Here is a 21244-nt window from a genome sequence, read left to right as displayed (position 1 = left end):
ATTTGAGGCTGTTTGTTCGAGGATTGATGAAATTGAACAAAGAACCACCGTGTTGTATGCTGAGCAAATATGAACATACAGATACCCCTGTTCAACCACCAGACAATCCTCCTTTAGGTTTCGTACATGCTGTAAATTAAGGTAGTGGAGATTTCAAGTAATGGTAATATTTTAGACCAGGAAAATCCAAAGATTAGCTTTATTATACAACTTAATGTTTGGTGTGGATAGTATACATAGATGAAAAGTGCAAAATGTGTAGTAAATTTCTTAAAAAAAATAAATTATGAGTTCAGATTTTTACTTAAGCTGTTTAATTCATAATATACAAATTTAGACAGAAATCTTGATGGTTTTAGTGCATAGCTGAACGATGGACTAACAAATAGTTTTGGTTTGTTTTACATTTTGCGCAAAGCTACACGAAAACTATCTGCGCTAGCCATCCCTAATATAGCATTGCAGACTAGAGGGAAAGCAACCAGTCATCACCACCCACCGCCAACTCTTGAGATACACTTTTACCAACGAAATTGACCGCCACATTATAACGTCCCCATAATTGAAAGGGTGAGTATGTTTGGTGTGAATGGGATTCAAACCGACGACCCTCAGATTGCAAGTCGAGTGCCTTAACCAGCTGGCCATGCTGGGCCCTAATAAATAGACGGTACTTTGTAAAATATTATATATATATTGAAAGTAGTACGTGGACAAATAGTGCGCGTTTTATGACAAATGTGGTGGTCTGAGGCTAAAACTAAAAAGCGTTTTGATTGCTGACGAAAGTAAGAAAGAAGACGACACCAATTTCGACAGTTGAAAAAAATTATGATAATAAACTGTAAATAAATATAAGTCCTACAGTAAGTCGCTCACGTCTTTTTTTCTTCTTTTTAGTTAATACGTTAAAAGGCTGATTTTATAATTTGTTTCTGCCAACTCCTGTGGGTTAGACCGGTTTTACGGAATGCTACAAGTAACTTTCGCCTGGGACTTAATTGTTTTTGTTGAAATGGTAGAAAGAGAACACTAAAATTTACGACGTGTCTTTAGCACTTAAAAGAGATGTTTTCGCTGTTGTTGTTATTTTTTTACTTGAATTTCAGGCAAAGGTGTTCAAGTGACAAAGAAAAGATAAAGATGTTTAAGGTAGAAACGATTGAGGCCTCTGTCACGAATGGGGAAAAAAAAAAAAGTCCTTAAAGTTTTCTTCAGATTAAATAACTATAAGTACTTATTCATACGAAACAAGCAAATAATGTTTTTTTCTTCAGGATTAGAATTGAATACAGTATAACAAATTAAATTATATTTTATCATAAGAATGTGAATGAATTACAAAAGTAAAACGTTCAGTGGAATATTCGGGCAACGAAACAATCAAATTGTTAATTTTTATTCCGGTATTTCCTTATTATGATTGTTGTGTTTTTCTTATAACAAAGCCACATCGGGCTATCTGCTGTGTCCATGGAGGGGAATCGAACCCCTGATTTTAGCGTTGTAAATCCGAATACTTACTGCTCTCCCAGCTGAGGACTTTCCTTATTAATTTATATATATACACACACATGTATATGTTATTTTGTTGTTTTTGAATTAGGCACAAAGCTACACAATGGGCTATCTGTGCTCTGCCCACCACGGGTATCGAAATCCGGTTTTTAGCGTTGTAAGTCCGCAGACATGCCGCTGAGCCACTGGGGGTTATATACATGTATATATATTTGTTTATTATTCCGATTTCCAGAGTTACACAATTATTTTAATAATGCAGGATACGGCCAAAGCAGGTTTTCTTTCCTTCTTAATAGAAATTACTATCCTCGTTGTTATATGGTAAGTTTAAAGGCTTATAATACTAATGTTCGAGGTTCGATCCCTGATGTGAACATAGGGTAGATAGCACATTGCATAGCCTTGCCTTTAAATCTGCAAACGACGCGAAAAAAAGTAGTGCCAGTCATGCGCAGAGTAACTATAATTTTGTCGCCATTTTTCAGTGTTTATTTTCACCATTAAGACTGTTGCTACCCGAAGAAGGATTGTCTGTTTTATTTTTTAATTTTACGCAAAACTAACGAGGGATATCTGCGCTATCCGTTCCTAATTTAGCTGTGAAAGACAGTTAGTCATCACCACTCACCACCAACTCTTGGGCTACTCTTTTACCAACAAATAGTGGTGTTGACCGTAATACTATAACACACGCAACCCTCAGATTGCGAGTTGAACTCCTTAATCACCTGGCCATGTCTGGCCCCAAAGAAGACATTAGTTATTTTATCAATATTCTGAGTTATACAATAACGTCTGCATGTTTTATCTTTATTTTCCATTGTCTATGGACACTTATTATTTAAAAAAACTCGGTGTACCTTGTTTGTTTTCACCAAATAGTTCTTGTTAAAAAAGTCTCGTGAAAACAATCTTTTATTTGTAGCATTGAAAAAAGGCGTATGTTCACAAATTTGTTAAACCTTGTATCTCGAGTCTTTTAGAAAGATGGTCCCCTTCTTTTACTACAAATAAATAATGGATCTGACTTTTATTTGGTGTTCTTGTGTTAACTTACCTCAACCTTGTTCAGTTGCCATGGCATGTACTGTGTGATAGGGGTGTCACTGAATTTATCTATGGGAACAGATCAATTTTTTACGCGTAATTTTTTTGCTTAAGAAATTTCGTTTTTTAGTAATTAAGCTTTAAATTTCTAGTTATTATAATTTCTTCTGTTTACTTTGCTCTCCTTATAATTTACTTTTTTGTTGTTTAATTTTTTTTGTATGTGCGTTTTTTATCTCTACTTTCTTTGGTATTTTTAGTCATGTTCTTTTTTGTACAGTACAACCAGTGCCGCACCTGCCACATACAAACACGACACATGTACACTTCCGCGTTAACAGTGTAAGCCACCACACAATACCAGGATTTCACACAAACCTATTATTTTTATCTTTTCTCAATGATGCTACATTCTGAATAAAATGCTTGGAGTTTACATTTCGTTTGGTTATTGATAAGCGCAAAGCTAAACAATGGTGCGCTATTCACCAAGGATATCGAAACTAGATTTTTTCGTTGTAAACCGACTGACCTACCACTTGCTTCATGGAGCATTTTTAACTCTAATTTAACCTATCAATTTCAGAACTTCACGAAATAGTTAATGAACTTTTCATCCAATTAGTCAGTTATGTTTATGGTAACAACATTTTTAAACTATTCATCACCACCAGGTAACATAATTGAAATTAGAAAAAAACCAATAACAACACAGAACTAAGTAACATATGCTAGCTATAAAGCGCTTTTGTGGTGTTCATTTTCAAAAACGCATTCTAAGAAAGAGAGATAAAGAGATTTTTGTTTTGATTACACCCTCTGTTATGAATTGTGTATTATGTTTGTCTTAGTTGATGTTTCGTGTGTGTGTGTGTATTTTCATGACAAAGCAATTGCGGGTTATCTGATGTGTCAACTGAGAAGAATCGAACCCCTAGGCCCGGCATGGCTAGGCCGTTAAGGCACTCAACTTCTAATCCAAGGGTCGTTACACCAAACATGCTCGCCTTTTCAGCTGTGGGGTCGTTATAATGTTACGGTCAGTCCCACTATTTATTGGTAAAAGAGTAGCTCAAGAGTTTGCGGTGGATAGTGATGACAAGAGACGGCTAGCGCAGATAGCTCTTGTACAGCTTTGTGCGAAATTAAAACAAAAACAATCGAACCCCTGATTTTAACGATATAAATCTGTAGATTTACTCTGTGAGTTTTCTTATAGCAAAGCCACATTGGGCTATCTGCTGAGCCAACCGAGGGGCATCGAACCTTTGATTTTAGCATTGTAAATCCGTAGACTTACTACCGTACTAGCGGGAGGGCAGACTTACTGATGTCTCACCAAAGAATGTTGATCTTTTTTATTTCTTGCTTAACTACAGTTCTTTTCAAATGTTTATGTTCGAATATAACTGTATTTTATGATATTTTATAAGCGTTAAGTTTAGAGAATGAACTTTTGTTTTGTTGGGCACATTTTCTTATAACAAAATAAGCATTCACTTCAAACACGTTCTTGTGTTTTGAACTGATATTTTGAAGTCCCAAATTAAATGGTTTAAAGTTAAAACAATTTAGGTACACATTTATCTTGCAAATATAAGCATTACATGAAGCGGGAGAAAAACGAGGTAGAACGATATGCGAAATTTTTGAAACTGAGTGTTATATTTCTTGTTTACTCATGTGTATGCCGTATTTATTATTATGAAATTAACTAAAAGGTTAAAAATTAGAAACTTATTAGGTAAGATTCGGTAGAATAATGAAAAATAATTTTAAAAAAAAATCATTCACAAGATATACTAACAAGTAGCTCATACATTACTCGATTCGATAAGGTAACATGAGCTTCACATTCGCTGAGCAATTTACAGCTTGTGTGGCGGAATTTTTAGTTAGACATGTTCAAAGGAATAGAACAATAAAATTAAGTATAAACAGGTGTATACTGTTACGAGGTACAGTATGAAATCTCAGATGATTACTTTATGGTTACGAAGTCCATAGCAAGAGGGTTCATTCGCTCTTTCGTGGGTATACTACATTGTCTCATTCTTGCTTCACTTATACATAACATTTTAATAAAAATATATAGATATATAGTTTTTGTTCCCAGTGTTTTGCTTCCGTAAGTATTTATTTTTTCTTTTGTTGAGAACTTTAAAGTCTACTAAAACATTCTTCAAACAACCATTCTACAAATAATTGCGGCAAGCAGTCACTCTCCTCAGACCCCGTTTACCTCACAATGACCAGTTTCACGGACTCTACGATCTATTCCATGGAATGTATTGGGTTGTCTCACCAATTCGAGTATGCATTATTGACAGGTCAATTAACTTTTATGTTTTGTATGAGAATAAACTGGTAGCAGTTATAAAGAATACTGAGAATTATAATAATTTACCAGTTGGTAAATACCATGTCCATCTTCGCTGTTTTATACGACTGTTTATTGATTCTATGCCCAATGCATTTCTGTGACAATCTTTTAAAAATTCCATGCCTCTGTAGAATGCTAATTACGCATTTTTCTGCAGAATGAAAGAGATCCAAGGCATTAAAAACCCCTCATCAACATCCAAGTCGCGTAATTGTATCTAGATGCAAAAATTTTTAGTATCTTTTCAGAATATGTACTGAAGTATTGGTTCATCATTACTTTCACCCATCATAACGTGTAAAACCCATTACCATCTCTTCCATCTGATCTTTTTGCTCCTATACCTTGTTTTCCATCCATTATATACCCTTTGTTATACTTGGTGGGGTCTTTCATATCTACGTCTATCATCTGCTTTCTGTTCAGATTACTTTTGCAGCATTGTCTACAGAACGACTGATAAGTAAAACAATTGCATTGTCAGCAAAGTATGTTTGGGCTACGTAATACATTTGTATCAATGACTTGGTGTTCAATACTAAAGGGTCTCCAGTAGCACAGCGGTATGTTTGCGGACCCACACTGGGTTTCGATGTCTGTAGTTGGCAGAGCACAGATATATCATTGTGTAGTTTTGTTCTTAGTTACAAAGAATCATCAACCAGTATCGAAGACTTACGGCTTGAATATTCTGGTTTTTCTCAAAGACGTACAGGAATTAAACGTGGAAGAAAGGTAGCGTGGATCATCAGGGGAACAGCGTCCTGAATAACGGTTTCATTGATAGCATTTGGTGAAATTCACACCATCTTCGAATAAATCTTTAGTTCAGCAGCACCTAATCATCATGTGAACTCGCTCTTTATGTTTTCACTTCATATACCATAAGACAAACTGCATTTATTTGTCACGACTAAATTATCGATAACGTAACTTCAAACTGAGTTTTACAGAGTACATAGAATATATATTCATCTAATATTCATAGATATTATGAAATATCTATAACTACAAAAGTACCTCAGTTTAATAGGATAATGTAATTTCTAACGTGTAATATTGCGGTTGTTTTTGATGAGGAAATTGGCATTTAAGTGGTTGTTATGAAAAATGTACATAACATTTGTTGATCACAAAAACAAGAGGTTTTAACCCTTTAACGAGGCTTGGCACTTTAACTTAAACAGTAGTTTTTATAAAATATAGCCAGCGTTATTTGTAAACAATATCTTTTTTTTAAATTCTTACCACATTTTACAATAATGAAGAAAATAATGAAAACTGAAATTGTTTTAAAATGGTGCTCTAACTAAAAAACAGATACAATTCAGAGAATAAAAACAATGTGCCCGAAACTGAGCGAAGTTGCACGAGTAAGCCTACACAAGAATTCATACACATGAAAAATAAGAAAGATGTGATAACAGACGAGTTTTTCTATAAACATATTCTTAGTAAAGTTCTAATACAAGTAACACAAACAACTGCAATAGTTGCTATTGTTTTTGTTCGTCACTTATAGACATAATTTCTTTCTTTCAAAGCATTTTCTTTTCACACCAAATCTTCATTTCTTCGGCAAACAACTTGAGGTGATTCCTGAAAATTCATCTTCATTGTGAACAACACTTTTTTTTTCAGCTTTAATGCAAGCATAATCATCAAACAAAATGTACTTGGTTTTTGAATGTAGATATGTGTTTTTTTCTAAAAGCAAAGCGACATCGGGCTATCTGCTGAGTCCACCAAGGGGAATCAAACCTCTAGTTTTAGAGTTCTGAATGTAGGTCATGCAGAAGCTTTTATTGCTCTACATAACATCATTGTAACTAAAGAAATAAAAATAACTTTAGAATTAAAAAATTCTTGTTTGTCTGTATTAGGCCCGGCATGGCCAGGCGCGTTAAGGCGTTCGACTCGTAATCCGAGGGTCGCGAGTTCGAATCCCGGTCGCACCAAACATGCTCAACCTTTCAGCCATGGGGGCGTTACAATGTGACGGTCAATACCACTATTCGTTGGTAAAAGAGTAGCCCAAGAGTTTGCGGTGGGTGGTGATGACTAGCTGCCTTCCTTCTAGTTTTACACTGCTAAATTAGGGACGGCTAGCGCAGAGAGCCCTCGAGTAGCTTTGTGCGAAATTCAAAACAAAATGTCTGTATTATTCGCTTAGAGCCTTTATACAAAATCTAAAGCACACACGCAACAAAAAATTATAGCAATTTTTTTCTGACAAAAATAAATATACAAATGCATTTAGGGAATTTTCAGACGAATTAACATAAAATGCTGAAATAAAGTGTCATTTGGAAATGCGATATTGAATTGCTATTAAAATTATATACAATAATAATATATATACATATAAATAAATAAATAACTTTATTCATACCTACGTATGATCTCGAAAATTTGTGATTTTAATTACGCTTTACTCAATTTTTTTTTCAAGTACAAAAATTATCAGAGTAGTTTCAATATTTTAAAGTTGTAATCTGGAACACTTTTGTAGATATAAGCTCCGAAAAGACTCTAGCTAATTATGATATGAGAGGTATGAATTTCCCTAAGAAACTAATGTATTTAGATAATAATAAATTGTCAGCACAATTTTTAAGATGTTTATTTTTCATTTTATGTGTTCTAGCTACTCTCGTTAGCAGTTTGTGTGTGCAGTCGTGCAGCTCATCAAAATGGCAGGAACAACAGGAGACATAAATACTCTAGGTAAGAATCTGGCCTCATAAAGCATTGGACAGTTATGGTTTATTAAAGTTATATATTCCGACGTATCTCTTCATTAAACTGTAAACCAAAATTTTTACTTTGATTCGTTTTTCACGTGATATTTTATATCACCTGTTCTCTCTCTGTGAGATGGAGTAGCGGTAAGTTGAAGCTACTCAAAAATATGCCTTAATCTCTCCTGTAAGTTTTAAAGCTGGTTTATTTTCCAAGTACTACGCCACGTGTAGCAACAAGATGTAGATTATATCACCCTCAATTATTATCTGTCTTACCTCAGTTTTCTCACTGGGAAAAGGCTGAAGCCACCCCAGTTTTAAGAAAGCATGCGTAATAAGTAAGCTTGTTCCCGTTAGAAAATTCTATAAACTATATTTAACTAACTTAAAGTAAAAACAACTTACGTAAAGATAAGAAACTGGCATTCAGAAGAATTTTTGAGAATTATATATATCTGAAACTGACCTCTGGCTACAGTTTTAATAGCTTACTTACCGGACCAGTTACATGGGAGGGTACCATTGAATTATGGAAATAGTTTTTTGTGTTCTTTGGGTCGAATAGTATTTATTTATTTACTTTTAGAAGTTATTTTGATATGAGTGATAACAGAAAGTGGGGTATCTCTGAGCGGGACGGGATCGAGTCTCGTAGGCGAGTTAACATGGTGGGAGAGCAGCAGATAAAACTCTCGATAGTGAAATATATTTGTTTCGTTTGTTTGTGTTTTATTTTAGTGTTGTAAATTCGTAAACTTACTGCTGTTCCACCGAGAGCCAAGGAAAATAAAAAAAAAAAACTTGTTAATTTTTGATAAGTTCCATCAGTAATAAAATAGCAAAATTGTTTACTGCTTTTTGAAAGAACGTTGCGATGTGAAACAAAGTTTTTTATTTGAAAGATTAGGTTACCAATTTTAAAACCAAAGAATAATTTTGAATTAAGAAAGGTGCATATGCTGAATGGAACTACTGTTTTTATAGTTGCCAGTAACTGCTTGCTAATAATACAGATGGAGCCACTAATGTATACTTTTTAATTCATCTTGATTTTCCTTCGCATCACCAAATTATTTTAATTATTTATTTGAGATGCGTTAAATATAAAACAATCATGTAGATACACGCTGCATTCAAATTTAGCGTGATATTATATTAAATGTAATTTTTAGGAACAGAACACACAATATGTATGTATATATTGGCACGAAGTTTAATCTAATCCACTAATTACATATCATAAGATATATAATGCTAAAAATGAGAATATGTAGCTTTTCTTATTTTCCCTCAGAGACCGGCATTGGGATCGTTCTTTAGAAAAACGAGGCCCGCAAGCTCACAGTTTAGCGGAGTCCAACGAATGCTGCCCATCAATAACAGAAATTATTCAACCTCGTGGAGGCGTATCTAAGTCTGGGAGGATTCTAGAATTATACCGGGACCAGAATTCTACTCAAAGCTTCTACCAGACCTCTTGCCATGATCTCATCAAAGGCCGACCTTGCCGCTATATCAGCTCTTACATGCGTCTTCAGTCAAAGTGCGTTCAACGTTATAGTTTTACCTATGCCCTTGTTCGTGAGTTTAATAGCAAAATTCCCTGGCGGTTAGACTACATTCGAATACGGAATGGGTGTACCTGTGAAATTCGACGAAGCAGGAAACGAGATGTAGACACATGAAACTGCTTCCTAGTGGACAGAAACAGAATAGACATCTATAGATTATTAGGAATGTTAATTTTTAATTTAAAATCCGTCTACTTGCTTAGGGAAGTCCAAACACTTATGGATAGGCCTTTAATGTGCAGTTGCATCTCTAGATTTGAAACTTTGTACTGCTGGCTGTAAACAAAGAAACATTGTTTGTTTCACTGTGTGTGCAAATATGGATTCGAATATAGAACTATACCGAAATATTACTAGATACAACGATGGCAGCTTCCTTGATGAGTCTGTGTAAACTTGCTTTTCTCATACAATTGTTAAGATGAGGCTAAAATGGCTATCCACTTGTTATCAATAATGTTTGTGTGACTTGACAGATTTCTTATAATATACTTCAACAGACTTTTCTGTTCATAAAGATAAAACTTGAACGTTGCTCAAGACCGCGCGTGGCCAGGTTTTGTCAGAAGATTAAATTTTATGAATTAATTCTAATACAATAGCAGGAAAAGTTTACCGTAACTTCATTCATCTATATAAATATATATATAAAAATATATAATGTAAGTTATATATGATTAAAATATTTCATTTCAAAGTTCTTTTAATGTATATAATTTTTGAAAAATAAAAATAAATCTCGATTAAATTTTACAATGACAGATCACCGTTTCAACTTTTATTTTATTAATAAATATAGTAGGGAAGCCTTAATAAAGCACTTTCCTATCGTGCCTGGGCCCGGCATGGCCAGATGGTTAAGGCACTCGACTTGTAATTCGAGGGTCGCGTCACACCAAACATGGCCGCCCTTTCATCCGTGGGGGTGCTATAATGTTACAGTTAATCCCACTATTTGTTGGTAAAAGAGTAGCCCAAGAGTTGGCGATGGGTGGTGATGACTAGCTGCCTTCCCTCTAGTCTTACACTGCTAAACTAGGGACGGCTAGCGCATATAGTCCTGGTGTCTCTTTGCGTGAAATTCAAACCAAACCAAACCTTGATACATTTAACGAACTACCCTTATCAATAGCACTTTAACTGTTCAGAGATCATGATAGTAAATATTGTATAAAATATACAATAACGCTAATTTTATTTCCTGTTGTCTTACTTTTAATTATAAAACAGTGATGCCACAAATCTTCGACTTAGGTCCACATGATTTACCTCATTATGTCACTCAAGATGATTAAAACTGCTACCGCTACACCTGTCATTAAAGGTTAAAGAATATATGTAGTATCAAAATATTTTCTACTTACAAAACCTTGTGTTTCAACGAAACTGGAGATTGGTGGATAAAACAATTTTTAAAATTTAAGTTTGTAGAATATTCTTTGTAAAAACTAATACTTCTTTGAAACTTCTATAATCATATTTGTATGATGGTTGAAACATCACTTTCTAAAAATATTATGTGCTACTACTTAAAGGATGGTATTGTAATAATAGTGCCATCCTTCTTCAAAACATAACTTCATGAATCACATCGGCTTACGTCACAGATCTAAGCTTTCGCGATTTTATAACTAAACGTAAAAGCGAAAGTAAATGAATCTATTGATGGGTCATTTGTGTTTAATACATCTGTACTTTAAATGTGAAAGAACCGTTTAAGTATTATTATTAAACACTGAAACTGAACACAAACATTAAACAATTATCGTTAAATGAAATGATGATAATAATATCATATACAAAATTATAAATTATTGTTAAAGAATAGTTAAGAAAAATTGACATTAAAACATGCAAGTACAGAAATTAAATATAATAAGCTCACCAGTGTCTCAGCGGTATGCCTGCAGACTTACAACGCTAAAAACCGGGTTTCGATACCCGTGGTAGGCAGAGCACAGATAGCCCATTGTGTAGCTTTGTGCTTAATTCAACAAAAACAACATTAAATATTATATTTTCTCCTGATAGTCATGACTATTAACACTATGTAGCAAAATGTTTACTTTTTCTTGTTCCTGAGCAGAAAGTGTTATTTCCCAATTACTTATGCCTAAAATAAATGGAAAAGACCGATTTTTCTCTTCAAACTTTGCTTTTGTGACCTGGGAGCGTATAACGAAAACATGATGGGAGACTGTACTTTGGGGCTAATACGTGAAAGTGATTTACATTACAGTCGCAAATCTCGAAAAACTACTCACTTCTAAACATTTTTGTTTATTTTTATATAACCTAAGTATAATTACATGTAAATCTTGATACATATGTTGTTTATTCAGACCTCATGACGGCCCGGCATGGCCAAGCGTGTTAAGGCGTGCGACTCGTAATCTGAGGGTCGCGGGTTCGCATCCCCTTCGCGCCAAACATGCTCGCCCTTTCAGTCGTGGGGGCGTTATAATGTACGGTCAATCCCACTATTCGTTGGTAAAAGAGTAGCCCAAGAGTTGGCGGTGGGTGATGATGACTAGCTGCCTTCCCTCTAGTTTTACACTACTAAATTAGGGATGGCTAGCACAGATAACCCTCGAGTAGCTTTGTGCGAAATTCAAAGAACAAAACAACATCAGACCTTATGTAAATGAAAATTTGCCCGTTCTTATACAGAAAATATGTTAGTTTGTAAATTTCATTATCTAAGTCACAAAAGCAAAATTTGATGGAAATAATGACCATTTTCTGTACTTTTACAACATAAGAAATAACACATACTATTCAGGAACAAAATTTGTGTTGCATAGTCTAATCCATTACCAAAGGCAAGAATCGCTTTTCCATTAAATAATAATAATCTCATGGAAAGAATTATAATAAAACTTTGATATATAATTTTTTATATTTCAAGAGATATCCACTCACCATTAAACTACCAGAAATCCTGCTACAGTTTTTAGAATCAACGCGAGATTTTGTTTCAAAGGTATTTTAAGCAGGTGTAGACATAGTGCAGTAGTTGTACTGGTGTTCCCTGCTTCTGCAGTCGCACCAGCTTTCGGCTTTTATATCGAGACTTTTTCCTCTTCCTGAAACATAAAAGAGGTTTCTCCATTTTCATCAGAATAAATACATATCATGTTTATCTAACTTGACTGAATTGTTTCAAGTGCGTCACTAGCAGATATTTGTTTTGTTAATTTTTTGGGTAATAATAAAATAAAAGGCCCGGCATGGCCAGGTGTGTTAAGGCGTTCGGCTCGTAATCTGAGGGTCGCGAGTTCGAATACCTGTCGCACCAAACATGTTCGCCCTTTCAGCCATGGGGGCGTTATAATGTGACGGTCAATCCCACTATTCGTTGGTAAAAGAGTAGCCCAAGAGTTGACGGTGGGTGGTGATGACTAGCTGCCTTTCCTTCTAGTCTTACACTGCTAAATTAGGGATGACTAGCGCAGATAACCCTTGAGTAGCTTTGCGCAAAATTCAAAACAAACAAACAAACAATAAATTTATATAAAGCTGCTCGGTATCTCGAAAAGTAAGAGTTCAAAGTCATTTCTGTCCACTTAATCATGTGATCAACGAAGGATCTTAACTATGTAATAACAATTGCATACTTTAAACTGGGACTAATATTTGATACCTGGGAAATCATTGATCATCGCCTCCTTCTGTTCAGCGACTGTCCTAGCTTCGTAATCAAACCTAACCAAACTACACAATGTTACTTGTGCATAAGAAGGGTATGTGTTTACCTCCAATATTTACACTTATACAATCCACTGTTCCAGTGACATAATATAACTCCCATAGGATATCAATTCATCAGTTGCATAGACAAAACTGACTGATAATTTCCATCTATCCATCATAAGTGTGCGAGTGCCAAAACTAACATCAGAAATGACTATCATTGTTCTATGAATACTTCATAGAGAGAGATAGAGAGAGATCTGTCTCACTATTTACATCTATCTAATATAATAATCATAAACCATTGCATAATCTGCAAAAGTCCTACATCCAGGAGAGGATTTATCTTAGACTTAACACCTGTTTTGTACGGTTATCTCTCCTCAGTAACTAGCTATCGCTTTTGGTGACAAGTACTTCTACTTGCAGAAAGTTCAGTTCCTTAAATTATGTGTTTTTTATATGTGTACAATGCTGTGAAAAATTCTTAGAAGAATAGAATATTTTGTAATTATTTTCATTTTATGGGGTTAATTTTTCCCTACCGTAACATAATGTAAATTTAAACAATATGGTAATGCTTCACTGATCCCTGTTGACAAATGAATGAGCCAAAGCGAGATTACTTATCTTGTTTTAAAATTGTCATATACTTATGCCAAGGACATGTCATAAGGGTTCTGCTCAAATGAACGGAACGATCAAATTTAGGATCTGAAATAACTGTCGTGGTACACCATGCAATGTCTTAACTATATATAAAAAGGCTAGTAAGGAGCTAGCATATAGTACTTGTATATACTAGAAAAAAGAACAATTTAATAGCACTTTACAAATAAACCTTGAGAAAAACACTGTTTAACACTATATATTAAGACACCCGGTCGCGAAAAACCGACCCAAACGTACGGAAAAAAAGTCAGAGCCGAAAAACGGATTGGAGACGCCAGACTATGTAACTGTAATCCAGTAATACAATCTAAAAAGCTCTCTTTTCTTCTGATTAGAAAATATGGAACTTAAACATAGAGAGAAAGGAGATGACTTCGACCGAGGCATTTTGTAGATAATGCTTATTTTTATATTCATGCTTCAATAAAGCAAATCATATTAATTGGAAGCTAAGAAATGATGCTGAAAGCGGAGAAAAAATAGTAATGAGGACAAGTGACCTGAGAGGTCAACATTGAATTAGATTAGAATAAAGCAAAGTGTATGATATTGATTCTGAAGAAGATGGAAACGATGAACCCTCTAAAACCATTACTGCAATATACAGTTGTACCTCTTTTTTCATACTTCAAATCTGAAAAACAATATTCTGAATAGTTCATTTTTACCAATCATCACTTTCTGGGACATAACATTTCAAAATTTGGTGCGACATCTAGAGAGGTCAGTTTTTTATAACCGAAGGTCTTAAGTTCAGTTGTAATGCCACGACTAAAAGGCCAAAGAAAATTACCAGTAGAGCAAAGATTTTGCATAAAAGCTTTGTGTGATGCTGTTTGCACTCTCTGAAAATTTTCTGCAGACTTGAAATACTTTCTAAACACTGTTAAGTACACCCTAGATCGTGAGACTGAGACAGGTAGCTTTAAAAATAGGAAAGGAAAAGGCTGAACACTTAGAATGCAGAGCACCTACCATAAAGCGTGGGGAGGCAAAGTAGTGATTTGTGGGTGTATTCTGCTGAGACAGTAGCAAAGTAGATGGAATAATAGACCAGCGTAAGTACCATCACGTACTAATCTATCATGGTACGCCCAGCAGTTTGCATATTATTGGTAAAGAATTCTACTACTACGAAGATAATGTCATCAAACACTTATTCAACAGAAATTATTTATCTAAGAAAAATATTGCTGGAGTCATTCAAATGATACAATGACCCACACAGAGTCCTGATCTCAACCCAGTTTAGCAGATCTGGGATATGATAAACAAAAATATTTGACAAATCAAACGTTACTTCCAAAGAAACCTTATGGGAGTGTACTAAAAAGATTTTGAGTAAAATCCCAAAGAACGCTTTGATTAAATATGTTGCAACAGTGCCTGAAATACTTAGTGCAGTTATCAAAGTAAAAGAAGGACATAAAATATTAACTGTTTGCTGAACGCAGGTAGTTCCACCGAGTTCCTGTTATATCAAATAAGAAAAATGAGAAAATTTCGATGTTTCACATATTATTTATCTTTGTTCTTTGAGAGTAGCCTGAAGTATAATTTTTGACTTTGTCGTAAAACTTTTGTACAATACTGTATAACATAAGAGTTTAAATAAGAGCAATATACATGTCAACAAAAAAGTAAAACTTTACAACAATATCCTGTGATTATGAGACCAAAATTTCTCTTTTGTACCTACTTGTCTTTAAGTGGGACAGAGATAAACTACAACACTAACATCAAGGAATCAATTACTCATGGTGAATAGAATTTACATAACCCATTGAATAGTTTTTAACGAAGAAAAACAACATCTTACAGTATTGAGGGAAAATAAGACAGTTGTAAGTTTCATAAATACGTTAGTTATAAAATAAACACTTAAACCTAACTGCTGACAAAGTAACAAATATACTGAATGTATATCACGTCATAGTACGTGATCTGAAGGGTCAGGTTTTATTAAGACCTCTTCCTTCTTCTTTACAATTGTATATTGTCAAATTATATAAAATATTCACGAAATACATACTTGAAGATTATGTAAAGGCACTGATTTGAAATACTGATTATCTTTCTCTTTTCAAGGTCGTGAGTAGAGTTCTTACTGTGTTTAGTGCTGTTTCGCTACTTCTCTTCATTTGATCGTTTACGCTCACAAATAGTTCCATAGTAAAATGTCACTTTTCACTTGAAGTAATTACTAGACATATATTTCACAAGTAATACTATTTATAAATAAACATGTGCTATCTAATTATAAGCGATATATTATGCTCTAATGTAGGGGGCTTTTTCCAATAATAAACATTGAGTAGAGCGAGATACTTAGGACTATCACAATCATGTATGATAAAACGATCTATTGAGGTTAGTGAGTCGTTTCTATATAAATGTTTATCGAAATAATTTAACGAACAGCCCGTAAAACTCTCCTGAATTTGTTTCATATTTGCGTAATTGTACCTCAATTTTAGTTTGTTTGTTTTTTTGTTATGGGTACTTTGAAAGCTGTACTGATCAGTTCATTTTGCATAGTCTGTAATTTCTTAGTACATGTTGATGTAACATTAGTCCAAGTAGTATAAAGGTGTTATATTGTTGGTCATAACGTTTTATAATAATAATTTAATAATTTCTGGTGTGGCTTCTATGTTTTTACCAGTCAATCTCTTGATATAGTTTGCTCATTATTATATTTTGCTTCCGATTTTACTGATATGATTTTTCGAAGTTAATTTTTAATTTTACGTTACTTTATGAAATTTTTGTTGATGTGAGGACATGTGAGAGAGTTCTGTGAAAGTATATTTCGAGAGGGTTTCTAAGCGTTTTTGCTAAAATAGTACTAGGTTAATGTTTGGAACAGTTATCTATATTCTGTGTTTTTGACAATACTCGACTCTTTGATTTGAAACTTTTGTAAATTAGTTATTTGGGAGTTGCAATTTAAGGGACCATGAAACTTTTCTATTTCATCACATCGTCTGCAAATGTGGATCTTCTAATAGTGTGTTGCTTACATACATTATGTAAGGGGTAACTTCTTCTTGAGAAACACTCGCCCTGGGAGTAAAATACTCCGAGTAGGTGCCCTCTACGTTCACTTGACATTTTTTTATTATCTAAAAAGTTGAACATCTAGCGAACAACACCTGTCAGGAAATCTATTTGCTCCATTTTGTGTCTTAAGCTATTGTGCCATACAGTGTCGAATAGTTTCCCTACATCGATAAAGCCGGCGACAGTGCATCTCGTTCGGTTAAAATTATCTATCGTGGTTTCACTTATAACTAAATGATCTGTTGTTTGTCAAAATTTTACGAAACCGTTTTGAACTACAAGTAATTTTGATGAGATCTCCAGAAAAGTGGAGAGCCTATTTCTAATTATTATTTCTAAAATATTTGCTACACAACTAATTAAACTAATTGGTCGGTAGCTTCTTGGTTTATCTGCCGGTTCTCCTTCTTTTAAGAACATTTGCTTGCTTTAAGGAGGTTAGAATATAATTAGAGCTTAGGGATAATCTGAGTAATGCTGTTAGGTAGTCAAACTATTATCGTTTATTATATATGTAAAAACAGCTGGTTTATTCACTTATACAACAACTCAAGCCCAAAATAAACCAATACAAAGAAACATCCTGTATTAATAAATATAATCAAACATCTAAGCACACCCTCTATATTCCTACACTCAGTTACACAACTCCCTTCAAACATGTGGTCAACTATTGGTCAGTTACCTCTTTCTTTCTTTGTGAACCTTACGATGACCGAAGAAGGTCGAAACGTTGTTCGCTCCTCTACATAAAAATATTTCTCAACCCAAACAAGCCGTTTTTACATATATATTTTTCTCTACAAGTGGGTTTTCTCGTCATCACTGATTATTATCGTTTATTCTTTTTCAGGAGAATGGTTTATATACCATTTTTACTTCGAGCTTTGTTGTTGTATGTTACAAAGATATATTTAACTCTATTTTCGTTGTTGTGTTTGATTTGGCTTTCATGATTATTATTACTTTTTGTGAATTTTGAATATTAATTGAAATAGCTTGTAAATTTGGTGGCCTATGAATTCTAAAGCTCTCAGCTTGAAACTCTAAATTTATTTTATTTAAACATGGCAGAATAAAAGCTAGAAATACAAAGTACATTTTTACAATTGAATTCTGTAAATCTTCTAGTATTGCAGATGCTAAAGTCATCTAATCTTTTAATGTCGCTGAAGTAAAAAATAAGACAAGTGCTGGCCTTTGATTCAGTAGTCTTTCTACTACTTGCTGAAGTGATAATTATCGGGTACAGCTATGATGTAAAATCTTTTTAGGATCAGTTTGGGTAAATTCCTGAAATTTTGCATATTCAGATAACTTCTTTGGGTTGTTTGACAAATATGAATAAGTGTTTCTAGTCAGCTCCTCTAAGTAAGTTAGAAGTTCAGGACATGCATAGAATGCATATAAATGCATTGAATGGCATACACAACCTTGTACAAAAAGATATGGAACTTTCTGCTTTGGAAGACTTTGAACACCACTTTTTAAACCCATCATTACACTTGCATTATCACATGCAGAGCCTATCAGATTTTTAAATGGAATTCCATGTTTTTCAAAAAATTACTATAGAATTGTAAATGCCTTGGACAGTACAGCAATTGATTTTCAAAATAGTTAAAAACTTGTCGACTGTTTTTTGAATATAGGTATCATAAAATCTAGCTATTAAAACAAATCACTTTTTGTAGATACGTCTTTAGTTTCATCAATAATTAATGGAAATTTAATATTCTTTAATTGTGTTATAAGAATTTCCAAATATTCCTCACCAATGACATTACGATAAATAGCTGTTCCTCTTGTTCTTGTACATTTAATTCCCTTAGCAATTTTAGAACCAGGACATGCATTAGATAGAAAGCCTGGAAGATGATCTTGTATTGATATGGGGAGATTGTATTTTGCCACAAACGCACACATTTTCAGTTCAGTGGAAGCCACTTGAGACATGCTATATGAAGAAGTAGAAGGGCGTAAGAAATCAGTTACTTTAGAAGTCTGGGAACTTGCTTTAATATTTTTCAAATGTTTTTCACTGTCAAGATGTTTCTCAAGTATGGTAGCACTCCCAAATAAGTCACAACTGCATATTTTACAAAATGACTTATTTAAGTTTTTCAAACTTCGACTAAAACAACTAAACTTAGGATCATTAAGCCATTTTTGTGGTAACTGACGTTTCTGTTCGTAACTAGGCTTATGCAGGCTTACTTTCTCGTATGGACTTTCTACTAAATTACTATCCTTATTGCTCCTTTCCTCAGCCATTATGGTCTGTGGGTCAGGTTAAATGTAAAGTAAATAAAATTAAACAAAACACAAATTTAAAATTAAACAATGCATTACACTGTAAACGAATACTGACATTTACGAGTCACAACTCACGAAATCATAACAGCAGCTATATGAAAACAAGACTAAAAGAGCCACTGGTGGATCATCATTGTTTGAAATTATCTTGCACCAGCGCAATGATCCCTTATAAAGCATATTTAAACATTTAGGCATAAAACTCGCCTTTATAAAGTATTATAATAATGTGAAATTACACGTAAAGGATGCAATAAATTTGAAAATCTTTTATTGGGCATGCAGCAGGTAAATTAACAAAATTTACCAAATTTCATGACGGTTTTACCAAATTTACCAAACAGAGCCAAATTTTCTAAATTTGGTAAAAAATTACCAAATTCGGCAACCTGAGACTAGAAGATAAGCACAAATTAAAAGATGTTGCACGCAGAGTAAGTTGTGTATTGTGTGGACGTAACTATTTTGTGAAAAAAAAGTTTGACCAGTAAGTTTGACAAAATGCAAAGAATAGAGATGAACCAGCCTATTGATTTGTATTACACTTCTGATCATTGTTATAAAATTACATTTACTTTCATTATAGATATTGTTTTGAAAACATTTAACTCTGGTCCGAGAAAAATAATTGAGAATACAGTGGTGTCTCGGTTCTCGAACGACTCCCTTCTGGAACAATTCGGTTTTCGAACATATTGTTTGAGAAAAAAAATGTCTCGGTTGTCGAACATACACTTGAAAACATTTTACCCGTACCTGTCACTCGTTTTTATTTTTTGTGTTTTTTGTTGTTTTTCTAAATATTTTGATTAAATAAGCCACCATGGGGTCAAAGAAGAATAATGTAAACAGTAAACCAAAAAAAAAGTTGTTAGAGCCGCAATAGAGATGAAAAAAGATCTCATAGCGAAGTATGAGAGTGGTGTTCGCGTGTCTGACCTTGCTACACAGTTTGGTATGGCGAAATCTACAGTCTGCACCATACTGAAAAATAAAGAGGTCATCAAAGGAGCTGATGCTACAAAATTAGTGACAGTGTTTACGAAACAAAGAACAGAAACAATGGAAGAGGTAGAAAAACTATTGTTGATTTGGGTAAACGAAAAACAGTTAGTTGGTAATAGCATTTCTGAGACCATCATTTGTGAGAAAGCAAAGCAGTTGCATGCTGGCCTCCTGAAAAACACCCCTGGAACGAGTGCTGATACAAGTGATGCCTTTAAGGCAAGTAGGGGTGGTTTGAAAAATTTAGGAAGAGAAGTGGTATACATAGTGTGGTGAGACATGGGGAGGGTGCTAGTTCTAACAAAGACGCTGCTGATAAATTTGTTAGAGAATTTAAAGACTATGTAGAAGCTGAGGGTTTTATTCCCCAACAAGTGTTCAACTGTGATGAGACACGCCTCTTTTGGAAGAAAATGCCAAAGAGAACGTACATCACCAAGGAGGAGAAGTAACTGCTCGAACACAAGCCAATGAAGGACAGGCTAACTCTATTGTTATGTAGTAATGCAAGTGGGTACTTAAAACTTAAGCCTTTGCTTGTGTACCATTCTGAGAACCCGAGGGTTTTTAATAAAAATAATGTCCTGAAAAGTAAACTAAATGTCATGTGAAGGGCTAATAGTAAAGCATGGGTAACCAGGCAATTTTTTATGTAGTGGGTCCATGAAGTATTTGCCCCAAGTGTAAAGAATTACTTCATGGAAAAACAGTTGCCACTCAAGGCCCTTCTTGTGATGAACAATGCATCTGCTCCCCCACCAGGCTTGGAGGACGGATTGGTGGAGGAGTACAGTTTCATTACAGTAAAGCTCTTGTCCCCTAACACGACTCTTCTCATTCAGCCCATGGACCAACAGATCATATCGAACTTTAAGAAACTCTACACCAAAGCACTGTTTCAAAGGTGCTTTGAAGTGACCTCTGACACAGAGTTAACCCTCAGAGAGTTCTGGAAAAACCACTTTAATATACTCCATTGCTTGAGGATCACAGACAAAGCCTGGAGGGAAGTGTCTTTGAGGACCATGAACTCAACCTGTAAGAAATTGTGGCCAGACTCAGTAGCAGATAGAGACTTTGAAGGCTTTGAGGCTGAGCCTGTTGTTGAGGATATTGTCTCACTAGGCAAGTGTATGGGCTTGAATGTGAGTGGTGATGATGTGGACGAGTTGGTGGGAGATCACCAGCAGCAACAGAAGGCAACTGAGGAAGTGTATTCAGATGAGGAG

General features: G+C 34.4%; 1 protein-coding gene and 1 long non-coding RNA gene across 3 annotated transcripts in view; one reads left to right on the top strand and one right to left on the bottom strand.

Moving 5' to 3' along the window:
* LOC143249420 (uncharacterized) overlaps window positions 1–10003 on the top strand; it is a 45783-nt gene extending 35780 nt beyond the window's left edge. For both annotated transcript variants that reach the window (XM_076499245.1, XM_076499244.1), the window contains exons 2-3: window positions 7599–7678; window positions 8990–10003. In XM_076499245.1, coding sequence (XP_076355360.1) covers window positions 7599–7678; window positions 8990–9380 — 471 coding nt within the window. In that variant the 3' untranslated portion in view covers window positions 9381–10003. The remainder of the gene's footprint in view (window positions 1–7598; window positions 7679–8989) is intronic.
* LOC143249421 (uncharacterized) lies at window positions 6162–15783 on the bottom strand. The gene is made up of 3 exons (XR_013027777.1): window positions 15664–15783; window positions 12189–12352; window positions 6162–6550 (listed from the first exon to the last, which is right to left on the bottom strand). It is a non-coding gene; the product is annotated as an uncharacterized LOC143249421 (long non-coding RNA).
* Between the last annotated feature and the right edge of the window lie 5461 nt (window positions 15784–21244).

The sequence above is a fragment of the Tachypleus tridentatus genome, chromosome 4 (assembly GCF_004210375.1).
Source record: "Tachypleus tridentatus isolate NWPU-2018 chromosome 4, ASM421037v1, whole genome shotgun sequence".
Lineage (NCBI taxonomy): Eukaryota > Metazoa > Arthropoda > Merostomata > Xiphosura > Limulidae > Tachypleus > Tachypleus tridentatus.
The sequence above is the reverse complement of the archived record's forward strand: the minus strand, read 5'-3'. Positions and strand labels throughout refer to the sequence as shown.